We start from the raw sequence: 13,995 nt of genomic DNA, 5'->3' as shown, positions 1-13,995 counted from the left end.
GTGATACTAATATATATATATATATATATGGGTGTATAGATTTTATTTTAGTTTTACTGTCGAAAAAGGAGAAACGGGATGTTTAAAAAAGGTACGTGAAGATTCTGTCTCCTAATTAAGAGACGGTAAGTCATAAGAGAGTGAATGACTGCATTATAATTTATGTCAACCACCGATAAGAAAACGATTCCACGAGAATCTAAAGTGAAAAAGCTTACAGCACCTGGTATTCTGTTGGATTTATTTTACCCAACATTATAAAAAAATAGACACAAAAGGAATGAAGACGCTGGTTTCTTTTTCTCATGAGGAGGCCGCATGGGAGATCGTTCAGTTTACAGCCTCTCAACACGCTCGAAACAATCTCTCCCGTCGCTCCTGCATTTATTGGAAAATAGGAGGGTTTTACAAGACATAAGCAGCAAGACACAACACAAAACATTGGACCAACATCTGTCACGTCCCCGACCACATCCGATCACGTCCTTGGTCAAGGCGCCCTTCCATCGGATGATGCCGAGTCATCTTCTTGAAGGCGAGACATCTTCCTTTCTAAAAATCGTCCATAGTAATGCAAGCTAAGCAAATAAATCATAACTTCTAAAATATATTTAACAAGCACTTACCTGGGGGAAGGAGCTGGAAGTACTAAGCAGGCCCAGGGGCGGGCCTGGTTCGTACTTGGATGGGAGACCGCCTGGGAATACCAGGTGCTGTGAGCTTTTTCACTTTAGATTCTCGTGGAATCGTTTTCTTATCGGTGGCTAACCTAAATTATAATGCAGTCATTCTCTCTCTTGTGACTTACCGTCTCTTTATTAGGAGGCAGAATCTTCACGTACCTTTTTTTTTTTTTTTTTTTTTTTTTTTTAAACATCCCGTTTCTCCTTTTCCGACAGTTTAAAAAAAAAAAAAAAAAAAAAAAAAAATCTATACACATATATCCATCCATTTTCTGAGCCACTTCTCCTCACTAGGGTCGCGGGCGTGCTGGAGCCTATCACACATATATCTATCTATATATCTATATATATTAGTATCACGTGATACATCACAATTTTATCACATCAGTGCTTTTAATTGGCTCGAGGCTAAGGATACGAAGGTATGGATTTTTAAATGATACGTAAGTATTGCACATTATTGTGTGGGAGTTGAAACTCCTTCTGACAGGGGATTCCGCCAGACGTTCCCAGCAGACCCTCACAATACGTTTGGGCCTGCCACGTCGGACCGGCATCTTCCCCCACCATCGGAGCCAACGCACCACCAGGTGGTGATCAGTTGACAGCTCCGCCCCTCTCTTCACCCGAGTGTCCAAGACATGCGGCCGCAAGTCCGATGACACGACCACAAAGTCGATCATCGAACTGCGACCTCGGGTGTCCCTGGTGCCAAGTGCACGTGTGGACACCCTTACGCTTGAACATGGTGTTCGTTATGGACAATCCGTGATGACTACATTAGTCCAATAACAGAACACCGCTCGGGTTCTGATCGGGTTCATTCATCTGCGCATTTCAGACAGCCGCTGCGCCTTCACGCATTCACATTTATTTTGTGCATCATCGGTGACAACAACTGCAACAATTGCTTTCGACACCAATTGCCGTCCTTCGCATGTACACAAACACTGACTCACACACACACACGGCTTGTTTTTTCTAATTAGTGCAAGGCCCGGCAGGGTTGCCACGGATACGTGTCATTCACGGCGGCCCCCCACCCTCCTGCCACTCAAGACACGATCACATTCGGGATGGCCCTGATAAGAGCGACTGCGCAGTCCGTTGCCATGGCAACTGTTGGCCTCCATCAAAGTGAGCCAATGCCGCTGTGTGTGTTCGTAAACAACCTGACGTGATTCACAAAAACAAACAGAGGGTGAAAGAAATGGAAACTAAAAAGTATTTCACTTGGTTACGTTCGCATGGCAACCTGTTGCTAGGCAGAACTTTGTTACTTTGCCCCCTTTACAATATTAATGACTTCAGGATATGGATGCAATAATTCATCAAATGTGTTAAATCTGCTCCTACTTGAGTTTCACGTGAAAAGGCTGCTGAGACAGTTGCCGTGGCAATATCTGGACGACAGCATCATTGTAATATCATCGACCAGTGAAATAACTATCAGCATAAAATATTAGTTTCAAAACCTCATTTATTTTTATCATTTCAAATTCTAAATAAATAACTTTGGAAATTTTAAGATTTTAACCCCCAATTATTATTGCCATTGCAATGCAAATCTAGGTAAGTGTTAAATATAATACAGTATCGCATTTATAGTAATAAAAGTACATATATTATTTTGAATAAGACTGTTGTACTTTCGGAATAATTTCAAATGAGTAATTATTATACATTTATAATAATGACATATCAATATAACGCATTTAATAAATGTCATCATTCATTAGATTTCTTCTCAAATTTGGTAGTAGAAATCACTTTGCCATTTTAACCCTTGTTGACCAAAAACAAGAAAAATGTATATGAAAAAAGTGATTATTATGATGATTTAATGAAAAAAAATAAAAAAATGTATTGTTCATCTTGTTGTAGCTGTGAAATATAAAGCAGTTTATACACACACACAAAAACCCATCATCCAAAGCTTCATTGATATAATCTTGTCACAGTTAAAAAACAATAATAGTGAGGATAAGAGGTTCGAAAACCGCATGGATGAATAATAATAATAATAATAATAATAATAACAATATAAAGTCTCTCGAAAGTTCTGCTCGTACAAACCCGTGCCCCTGAACAAACCGCCGTTTCCACGTAAAAATTGGTAACTCCGCCGTGTTGAAAGGTCACCACACCCGGCAGGAGCGTGCGCCTCTGTTCATGACGGACGAGTCGGGGCAGCCGAAAGCCTCGCTGAACTCGGGGAAGTTACTCATTGCTCCGATCACCCTGCAGGGGGAACCAACGAGACGGATTTCTTTGCAACGCTTTGCTTTTTTTTCATATTGACGGTGGACGGCAGAATCTGAGGCTCGGGGATAACTGCCGTCAGGTTCAAATACAGAAAACAGCACCACAAAATACACTCGTCGTTATTGTGAAAGTCAACCATGGAAGTTATTGATGCGCTGACTTGAGCCCTCTGAGGAACCTCGCTCCAATCACCATACAGTGAACGCCAGCATTCGCAAATTTAGACAAAAGTAGCACTTTGCCTCTATGCAGGTAGAGGAAAACTACTGTATGTTTAAGTGAGCCGGGGCGCTTCATTTAGATAAATGTGCTTTTCCACCATCTTGCGCCATGTTGGTGGCCAGGAACTATGTTGAAGTGAGTTGAGGAGCTTCATTTATACGGTAATCGAGCTAAAGTTCACGTAAGCGTGTCCTCACCTGTACTTCGGTGGACTGTGCACACCACTCTGTATCTGGTCCCTGGCGGCCTCGGCTCTGTACGAGTTGCAGCGGACCTGCGAGCGCAGCAAACGAGCACATCAGACCCGACGCGGTGCCCCCAGCTGGCGCGTGCGCGTCCTTACGTGCGAGTAGCTCAGGAAGAAGAGCTGGTTGTTGTCGAGCCCCACGCCGGGCAGGAGCGGCTCCTCCACGCCGCCTCGGCTCTCATCCACCCAGCGCCGGTACGCCTGGCGTGAAAAACAACAATCGGACCCGCCTCATCCGTGACACCCGCGCTGACGTGATCGTACCCTGAACGCTTGTCTCATTCCACCGTTGTCTGCGATGTTCTCTGCTAGCGTCCTCTTACCACGGATCTGCACGCAGACAACTGTCACCACAGTTTCTGCTACCATTAGTAATTTTTTTGCAGTGAGTATTGTTAAATTGTCTGTCTACATACATGGTGGCGCTACACCGTTTGTGTTGAAATAACCATTCGGCATGTGTTGGCTTCTTACGTTTAGTCCCGCCTCCTCCCAGAAGTAGTCGTCGTACTGCTCCACCATACACTGAGTCTTGTCTGTGAAGGCCGTCACCGAGGCGTTGCTCCACCACTGGTCCAGGTTGCCGTCCTTATCGTACTTTCTTCCTGTTATGGCAAAGAGGGAAAAAAAGTTGCTAATTCAAACTCGTGATGATTATCACTAATTACAGTGTTTACCGTTATTGTCGAATCCGTGCGTCAGCTCGTGTCCGACGATCACGCCGATGGCGCCGTAACTCAACGACCTGCAAGACGACAAGCGGACGGCTTGGTCAAGCTGGTCCACAGATGACCTCTCGTGGCCGACGCATGTTGGACCAGAGATGAGATTGAGGACAATTATCTGTACAGTGTTGAGGACTTGGATCGACAGTTTAAATGTTCTAAAAGAGCCAGTGTGAACACAGAATCTCACCTTGGATACTCTTTCCCCCAAAAGAAAGGTTTTTGGAGCTCACCAGCAGGGAATCCTACGAGGGAAATATACATTTTGGGTGGTGTACTCTCTCTTCTATCACAATGGAAAGCAAAAATAAATAAAAAAATAACCCAGAGATGCTTCAATCGGCTGATAATTACGGCCTATCGTCGAATGATACAAGACGAATTTAATCTTACTGATCTGGTTGGTGGAGGAGCTGTAGAAGGCGTTGACTGTGGTGGGGTTGGTGAACCACCTGGAACACAAAAAAACCAAAAAACAAACACATGATAACTCCAAGGCCTTGTTCACAGCCAAAAAGACTTCTTGGCCACAAATGGCCACAGGCTTCAGTCTACACAGGAAGTGATGCGCTCACTCTGTGCGCGGGACTGTCTTTCGAAGCCAGGTCACGTCGGACTGAGCGATGAACTTCAGCGTCTGCAGCACGTTCCCGTAGTAGTCGGTCTCGTCGAAGTCCAGCTGAAAACGTGGATTCGGAGGATCATTTCCAATCACCACAGCAATGACGGCGATTCCCACCAGGAAGGGAGCGACCCATTACCAACCAACCTCCTTCAAGTCGTCGTTGAGGTAGGTGTCATTGCGAATGAACTCGGGGTAGCCCACTTTGGCCAAGACGCCGTGAGTCTGAGGGACGACAACGTGACTTTAAAACGTCCCAAAAAATGAAGAAATAACGATCATAACAAAGAATGTCACCTTTTCCATGGCTCTCGTCTTGGTCGCCTCGTCCATCCAATCGTTCTCCTTCCGCAGCATGTCAACGAACGCCCAGCGAACGCCGTCAATCACCTCGTCCATCTGAGGAGAGGAGTTCTTAGCTTCAACTTGGACCAAAACGGACTTGTAGAATAATAGCTTTTGGGCCTTGTGGGACAACCCATCGTGCATAAAGGACACCATTTCACTCCCACAGCCACGAATAAATGATATCAAGGAGAATCCCGCACTAAGGCTAAGGACACAACCTTAAAAACATGCGCCCTTTGACGAAAATGTCACTAATACACACTTACACAAGCATACTTTATTTATTTTTTTGCACTGGACATGTCACAAAGATGCAACCTTAGAAGGATACGTTCTTATAAGAAATGTCACAAAAAAGGACTTGGAAGCACACTCAAGCAACAAATGTCCTCAAAGGGAAGTGAACATCTTCACAAGGATATGTCCTCAAAAGGTTCACAGACAAGCAAATAATATCACAAAGATGGCACGCAACCTCCGAAAGATCTCACAATATGTCCTCAAAAGTAAAAAAACAAGTGCGCCCTTACAAAAGGTACAACCTCGCAAGTGAACATCTTCACAAGGTTCCATCCTGATAAGGATACATGCTTCATGTCCTCAAAAGGACACGTCCTTACAAATAGTACCAACTCACAAGCAAAAACTACCTTGTACGTCTTCATACATCCTTAGAAAGATACTTCCTGGAAAATACTAGATTCACATTCACTTATTCAAGGTGGCGAGACAAAATACGACACACACACACACACACACACACACACACACACACACACACCATGTGTTTCTTGTCCTCCTGGAAGTAGGTGTCGACAAAGAGGCGGCCTGTGGCGTAAACCAGAGAATTCTCGATGTAGTTGATGCACTTGTCCCAACGAGGCGTCAGAGATGTGGCTCCCGTGGTTACCTGCCGGACACAAAGTGAGCTTACAATTATTACGATTACTGAATTTATGGTGTGTGCTTATCACGTATCAGTATAATAACACAAGTGACCCTCGCATAATCGAGATATCTGTAGAGGAAGCGGCGGCTGAGGGTGGTGAGCTTGGAAAAAACTGCTCTCCACTGTACGTAGTTGGCTACGGTCCTGCAGGAAGAGAGACATTAATTACGCGGCTACATGCAACCTCATTAGTCAGCGAAATTGGTGATAATGAGGGCCAGGAGCCCGCGCACCTCGGGTCTGTGGCGTCGATGAGCTTGACGAGGTCCCGGAAATACTGCGGCGCTCGTACGATGATGGCTTCCGAGGGGGAGACGACGCGAGACGGGTCGCTGTCGGACTCCACCGCCGTCTTGATGAAGAACAACCAGTCCAACTGCGTTACAGGAAGAAGATCACAACTGACTCAGACGGAAGATAACGATGCAAAAGTTAAAGCGAAAACCACGACCCTTAAAGCCACTTCCACCAATTAGGAGGACGTTTTCCCATTGGCAAATTTTCCCACTGTATGACTATTAAAGGTTAACTTCAAACCTTTTCAGAAAACGACACTAAACGCATGTACAGCTCTTGGGGGGGGGGGGGAAATGAGACAAAAAAATAAATAAATACCCTGTACATTTTATGGTATTTACAGGGGGGAATCATTTTCTGCAAATAAATGTTCCAAATGGCAATACTTGTATTTGGAAGTTGTTATCAGTAGTCTATACAATAAAACACAAATGTTCATTTTACCCAAACAAATACCGATATAGCAAAAGCAGAGGAACTGATAACTTTGCAGGGGTCTCTTGATCTTTCTAAGGATATTTATTTAAAAAAAAAATTATTTCATTAGCTCAATCGCCTAATTGCCCAAGGCAACTTTAATTCACTGTCTAAATAGCCATAAAAAAGAGAAACATGCTGTCTAAAAATTTTGTTTTTTTTCTTTATGTCTTTGTAGATTGTCAGTCATCCAGATCATGGTAATCTGCAAAAGTTGAATCGAGGCAACTGGACTTGAATTGTTTTTGAATTATTATTATTTTTTTTTTCTCCCCCTCTTTCTTTTATGCTATTAGGCTAACGATAGAGACAAAAATAAAAATACATTGGGGAAAAAGATCAGCATCTATAACAGGAAAATTCCCCGAAACATTTGTGGAAAAGGGGCCTGAAATCATATACTTTTACACAATAATGTAAAATCAAATTATGTCCGAAACAACACATTTTGGTGTTGACAAAAAATCTATTATTATGCTGTACTACCCCAAAAAATATTTTCAGGCTGTCAAGGCAAAGCCACAGGTGGAGCTATACTTCAAAGCCGTTTAAGCCAAATAGGCATATGAAGAAAGTCATTTCCGGAAAAGGCACCATAACCTTTGCGGAGAAGTTAAAAACTCAAGTGAAATATAACACAATACAGTGAATACATGTACCTGTGGTAATTGGCGTTGCAGTCGGGACAGCGTGTATCTGTTGTACATGTTCTCACTGGTGCGGTTCTCAAAGGGAATCAGGATCTGCATGAGGAACAATGAAAACAAACAAAAGAAAGTGTACATGTCCTGTCCGGTCCACGTTTGATTTCTTCATTCACAAACGCGGTCTTTACGTGAGCCAGTTTGGTCTCAAAGTCGAGCGCTTTCTCCATCTGGACCCGTGCTGCTTTCTGGGGAGCGCCCAGCATGACGGCCGTGTCCACCATCAAGCTCAACAAGGCCGCACGGTACTGCAATCACACACACACACGCACACACATAAAGGCTGCCTGTGGATATAAAAAGTCTACACACCCCAGTTTAAATGCCAGGTTTTTCTGATATCAAATGAGACTAGCGCCTCTGATTAACCCAGAATAAAGTTCAGCTGTTCAAGTAGGCCGATTTTTCTTTTTTCACCGTCTGTGCAGCAGAGGTGTTCGTGATGTAGTCTTCCCTCGACGGCAGAGACAAGGAGGCCTGGTCCAGCTGCGTTAAAAAAAAAGAAAAAAGATAACACGCCTTAATGTCTGGGGACCATGTTTGTGTTTGTATTCACTGGAGCGTAAATATAAAAAAAAAAAAAAAAAAAAAAAAAAACATGGACAGTCCATCTCCATCAGATATCACGCGTGTGAGGGCACATGGTTGCTTTTTTCATCTGGGTGAAGGAAAATATCCCAGAATGCACCTGTGTAACACAAATACCAGTCTAATAGTCCGTGCGTCCATTTTCCGCCGCGCTTCTCCTCACGCGGGTGGCGGGCGTACTGGAGCCTATCTCGGCTGACTTTGGGCGAGAGGCGGGGTCACCCTGAACTGCTCTCCAGTTTGTGATGAAAATGATTGCAATCACTTTTGATTTTGGGGGGTTTCGATGTCTCTATAGTGTCATGAAAATGACCTTTAAATTACCTAAATCACAATTTGTTGTGCGATTTTAGTACGATTTTGTACAAAAACTAATGCACGTAACTTGATAAGCTTCGTTTTTTAACTAATGACAGAAAGTGCCTAACCTGAAATGTTTCACAATTATGGCAAAATGTCTTCTTTTGTGGCAACATTTGGTCTTTTTTGTTAACTTTGAAGCATTTATTTCCAAACTAGTTCCTTAATATCGCAGGTGAGTCGTGACGCATACATCGAAACAATGCGATTTCTCCCAGCCAATCAGTGAAGGTCATATATAATTAAATGTAATTCAATACTGGTATGTCATCATTACAAATATGAAGAAAATATTTCACAAACTTTGTGAAAATTACTAAAATTAAGTAAAATTCAGTTTTGTCAAAAAGCAGCAACACTGTGACATTCCCAGTATTATTATTTGTGCGAATTTAGTAGCACAAAAATGTGTGCACTTATTTTTTGTACACAAATGTTCCACAGTTACATCAAAATACAATGTCAAAATGTGATCATTTTCAGTGCAGAATGTCCACCACGTTTGTTTAGAGTTCCCTTTTTGTGTATAGAGCTTGTAAATACTCTTGTGCTGCTGGAAGCAATCAACTCAAATCAACTTTTTGTCCAGTTTCACTCTAAATTACAGTTCCAATCGACACACCTTGATGACGTATTTGGAGGAGTTCTTGTCGTCAGGGGAGACGTAGATTCGGATAAGGACGCTCTTGCTGTGCTGGTTTCTCATGTGGGACAGAGTCCTCAGGAGGCTCCAGTCCTGCTCGGACCAGCGGAAATCGCCGCCGAGGCCGTCGCCCAACACGGGCCAGCGGAACTCGGGCTGCTGGAGCGTCCTCAGCACGGGCTGGGCGTCCACCTCCTCCAGTAAACCTGGACACCACGTGCGAGGAAAAATAGGGGAAGGAATAAAAAGCCGTAGGAACACAAGAGGTGCCTGCCAAGGACATACACATACATCAAAGTTAGTGGCTCTGTTCATTTTTGCTAACTTTGAGGCAATTTTTCCACAAAATATTTACTTAATATCTCAGTGAATAATGCATAAACCAGCGCAATGTGAGTTCTTGCTGCCAATTTACCATTAAAATAGTTTAGACAATGAATACTGAGATGTTATTATTTTCATCTAATGTTTGTATTTTGTCCTAACATTTGTGTATTTATGTGTTTTTTATTCATATTTCTTTTCATTAAATGTTTGTGTATATTTTCTAGTTTTTTTCCTGACATTTGTGTACTTTTTCTAATTTTCTATTTTTCAACTAAGAGTTATTTTTTCCTGATATTTTTGACTTGTTTTCTAATATTTCTGTAATTTCTGTTTGTTTTTATATTTCCTAATATTGTATTTCTCCCTGTGTGTGTGTTTACTTCTATTTTTATATTTGTATATAATATTTTTGATTGATTGATTGAATATTTGCCATTTTTAAAAATATATATTTCTTCTGTATAATTGTATTATTTTCTAATATTATCCATTTTTATCCCCTCATATTTGTGTACCTTTGTGTACTTTTATTTTCAAACGAATATTATTGCCATAATATTTATTTGTTTCTAATATTTTCTATTTTGTCTTAATATTTTTATGTTCCCTATTATTTGGAATTTTTGTCTGTTTGTATCTTTTGCAATGCTCTATTTTTCAAAACTGCCCTAATATTTGTCACTGCAAAGGCTTTGAATGGCAATACCAAGTTCTGTTGAGCGTACTTGCGGTCTTTCCACGTCTGCTTTTGAGCGTAACTCACTCTCGTTCATGCAGGAGCGGTAGAGGATCTTGGCCTTGGTCACTGCCTCCAGCTCGTCGGGTTCAGTGGGCATTTCTAGTAATTCTGAGAGACAAATATTATGTGCAATTGATGTTTTTGTGAAAAAACAAAAACAAAACAAAAAACCTAAATAAACTACTTGGTACCTTTGAGTCGCATGTCCACCTGCTGGCGAAGCCACGGGTAGATCCCGTATGAGGACGAGTCTTCGGGAATGGGATTGTTCTCCAGCCAACCGCCGCAGGCGAACGTGTAGAAGTCGTCGCAGGGGTCTACCGAGTTGTCCATTTTACTCAGAATAGCTCCAGCTACACGAGAGAGAGAGAGAGAGAGAGAGAGAGAGAGAGAGAGAGAGAGAGAGAGATCATCCTTACTTTTGCTTGTCTTGCACAATGAAGTCCCCAAAAACTTATTTTAAAAAAGTTGTTGCTCTCACCCGCCTCAATGCACTCGGGAGTCAGACAGAATTCCTGCTGTTTACTTCTTTGGGAGACTGAGGGGGAGAAAAATGTAAGACTAAATTGTCCATAGGTGTGAATACGAATGCTTGTTTGTCCATACGCGCCTTGCTATTGGCTGTGAGCACTCCTGGGTGGACCCCACTTCTCTTGCCAAAACTCTGCTGTCCATAACCGAACGAGGACAAACGCTCGAGAAAATTGATGGCTAGAAAAACGCGCAGGTGTACCTAATGTCCAAAGTGATTCAACTGTAAAGCGGGAAGCGCCTCAGGGCAAGCGTCTCTTTGGGACGATTTTTCATTAACAAAATTATTTTGTGTTTTACAGCCCATAAAGAAGCCAAAAGCACACAAGCGAGACATTGTTTGGTTGCATCACTGAATCCTCATGTGTCATTTTTGACTGCCTCCCTGGATTGCAATATGAAAACTTGTTGAATGTCATCCACTTGTTTTGAAGTTTGACTTCACACTGCTTGGTACTGTACTGCCACCTCTTGGTTTAAAAAAATAAAATAAAAAATAAAAATAAAAAAATAAAATGAAACGAAGCGGATATTAATTAAAAATATCTTATGTATAAAAAAATGTAATAAAATCCAGTTTGGGAAAATGTCGCTGACCAACTTCGACCGCAATTGTTGTACAGGAAGAGACGCTGGCTTGAAAACAAGAAATGAAAAAAAAAAATAAAAAATAGAGCACTTGGCATTCTTGTGTGCGGTCACACGCATGGTGAGACATGAGAGGCTACGCGTTAGTGGGCGAGTGGGTGGGTGAACGCACCGCATCACGGAATTACACATCAGCGCCGCCACAAAGAATGCCTAACACACACACTCGAGCAGAACATGTGCATTTAAATGTTACTAAATCGATAATACAACCGAAATTGTTCGACATTATGTGACTGTTACTCAATTGGCTCATAGAAATGTCATCACAGTGGCGCATGTAGGACAACAGCAACTTCCCGATGTGGCCCGCAAAAGGATAAACAAGACTTCTATACTTTGGCAGCTAAAATTGGACATTTGGTTCCTCCCCAAGACGCAACCATACGAAAATATATCATGTAACACTTACATATCGGCGCTGTCGGGCGGAAACCCCCGTGTGACCAAATATGGTCAAGGTCCTATTTTTCCCCAAATTGATATGATTGGTCGGTCCCTCGGTCATTATGACACCTCAAGCTTGAAAGTCTGGATGCGTTTTTCAGCAATAACAAGTGAAAATAGTTAGATACATTTGAGTAAGCTCGATTTCGTTTGGCATACATTATATGAATAACCCACAATTGTATTATTAACATGATATAAGTCAAGTTTTCTAATGTCGCTCTACTCCATTTGAACATGTAAACTGTGCTGAACAAAGACACATTGATGCCCTTTTCTTTCTATTTTACTATAGTAAATATCCTGGCTAATTTGTATATTTATTTCTAGCATTGGCATTCACGCAAAAGCGGTGAATTTTGTGAGTGACTTGTAAGTACAATGTGGCCCGTGACAAAAACGAGTTTGACACCCGATCTCGTTTTGGAATCCATCAATCAATTTTCTATACCGCATGTCCTCACAACCACTCACACGCACAAACGGACAATTTCGTCCTAAATGAGGTAGACGCATGTTTTTGGAATGTGGGAGCTGAGATTTGAACCCAGAACCTCCGGACTGCGAGACAGCCCTCACCGTGCTGCCTGTTTTCTGTTTTGTTTTTCTTCCATTTTTATGCACTTCCCAATATTCCACTCAAATAGTCGCTTTTGCATGTTTTCCCCCGCGCCGAGAGGCCTCCCCGAGGCGAGTAACGGCGGGAGAGGCCGGAGTGCATGTCGCACGTGGGCGTTGGAAACCTTATATCAACCAGAAATAGTCTGACACGAGCGAGGACCTTATTTAGTCTGCATGCAGTACTCTTCTCTGTACACTTTGAATTCCTCGCAAATTATAATGCAGCATGAGAGCCAGCGTGCGTGTGCGCGCGCGCGCGTGTACTCACCCACTATGAGCGCAAGCAGCAAAGCACCGCAGAGACACGCACACACAATCAACGCAGTCCTGTAGCGCCGGCTGTTGCCCCGCTCGGGTTTGACCCCGCCGTCGCCGCCGCTTAAATGCTCTGCTTCCATGACTTAAACACGATTACTTACAAACATGTGCAATCTGAAGAGAAACCAATATTAAGATTAGAAATAGGCTGAAATATGACAGAAGGATGGTGAGTGACTGCTTCTTACCTTCTGGTCAGCTATACAGTATCACTCTGCAGCTCCTCCAAGTTCAGGCGGCCTCTTCAAGCCCCACCCGGAGTCACTCCTCCCTCTCAATGTGTCAGTGTGCGTGTGTGTCTGTGTGCAAGTGTGTGTGCACACGTGCGTGTGTGTGTGTGTGTGTGTGTGTGTCGATGAGCAGAGGCCTTCTATTAAAGTTAGTGTGCACGGAACAAAACCAGAAGCTGCCACTAAAATTCACGTGTGAAGTGCATCTCATCTCACTCGTGTTGTTTTCTCGGTTTCGTGTGACAGTCCAAAGTGTCACAGGCTCCAGCATCATTAGATGAATTGATCACCGTGTGTGTGTGTGTGTGTGTGTGTTGTAGTGAAGGTGTCAGCTGATGATCGTCCCCAGCGGACTCCGCCAGCACAGATGAAGTTTCATATGACGCTGCGGTGATATGAAACATGGTGACAGACTCCCCAGGGGACAGCGACACAGTATTCTTATTTTTGCCCCACCCGCAACCCAAAATGTATTTGTTTTTTTTCCTCTAATACTTTTGTATATTTACCTCATATTTATCAAATAATTGTGTACTTTTGTTTTGTATTTGTGCAATTTTAGTATTTTCCAGTAGTTTCCAAATATTTTTATATCATCTATTATTCTCTTATTTTACATATTTATCTATTCTTCCCTAACATTTTTGTCAAGTATTTCTTTTCTAATATTTTCAGATGTTTCCATTTATTCCCCCCCCATCCCCTAACATTTCCACACTTGGCAATTATTTGTCGAGTATTTTTCTGCATTATTTCAAATTTTGCAAAAAACATTTGTTTTTTCCGATACCTTTTCCCTGATATTTTTTCTATATTTTAAAATGTTTCCATCAAGTATGTTTGTATTTTCTATAGTTTTTCATTTTCCTGAAGTAGTTTTTAAAAATATTTTTCCCAAACTATTTGATTTTTCTTTTTTCGATAACTGTAGTTTTTTTTCAAACGTTTCTATTTTTTCCCCAACATTTTTCTACTTTTCAAATGATTTTCTCATTATGTAGGTT

At 42.2% G+C, this 13,995-nt stretch overlaps 1 protein-coding gene across 3 annotated transcripts; it reads right to left on the bottom strand.

The window, feature by feature from the left end:
- Positions 1–1,457: 1,457 nt before the first annotated feature.
- On the bottom strand, positions 1,458–13,072 carry phex (phosphate regulating endopeptidase homolog, X-linked). Of its 3 annotated transcripts, XM_061666239.1 has the most exons (23): positions 12,950–13,072; positions 12,712–12,875; positions 10,678–10,734; positions 10,388–10,549; positions 10,221–10,304; positions 9,110–9,336; positions 7,957–8,025; positions 7,671–7,787; positions 7,495–7,578; positions 6,295–6,437; positions 6,112–6,205; positions 5,894–6,022; positions 5,062–5,163; positions 4,912–4,989; positions 4,718–4,821; positions 4,536–4,594; positions 4,333–4,387; positions 4,095–4,162; positions 3,892–4,022; positions 3,682–3,747; positions 3,514–3,618; positions 3,368–3,444; positions 1,458–2,924 (listed from the first exon to the last, which is right to left on the bottom strand). In XM_061666239.1, the coding sequence occupies exons 2-23, from the start codon at positions 12,839–12,841 to the stop codon at positions 2,822–2,824; spliced, it is 2,244 nt and encodes a 747-aa protein (XP_061522223.1). In that variant the 5' UTR covers positions 12,842–12,875; positions 12,950–13,072; the 3' UTR covers positions 1,458–2,821. The 3 variants fall into 3 exon arrangements, with proteins under 3 accessions (XP_061522223.1, XP_061522221.1, XP_061522224.1); XM_061666237.1 differs by having other exon boundaries at positions 12,712–13,072; XM_061666240.1 differs by lacking the exons at positions 1,458–2,924; positions 3,368–3,444 and having other exon boundaries at positions 3,533–3,618; positions 3,682–3,761; positions 12,712–13,072.
- Between the last annotated feature and the right edge of the window lie 923 nt (positions 13,073–13,995).

The sequence above is a fragment of the Phycodurus eques genome, chromosome 21, assembly GCF_024500275.1.
Source record: "Phycodurus eques isolate BA_2022a chromosome 21, UOR_Pequ_1.1, whole genome shotgun sequence".
In the NCBI taxonomy this organism is placed as follows: domain Eukaryota; kingdom Metazoa; phylum Chordata; class Actinopteri; order Syngnathiformes; family Syngnathidae; genus Phycodurus; species Phycodurus eques.
Note: the sequence above shows the minus strand (reverse complement) of the source record. Positions and strands in the feature narration are given on the sequence as shown.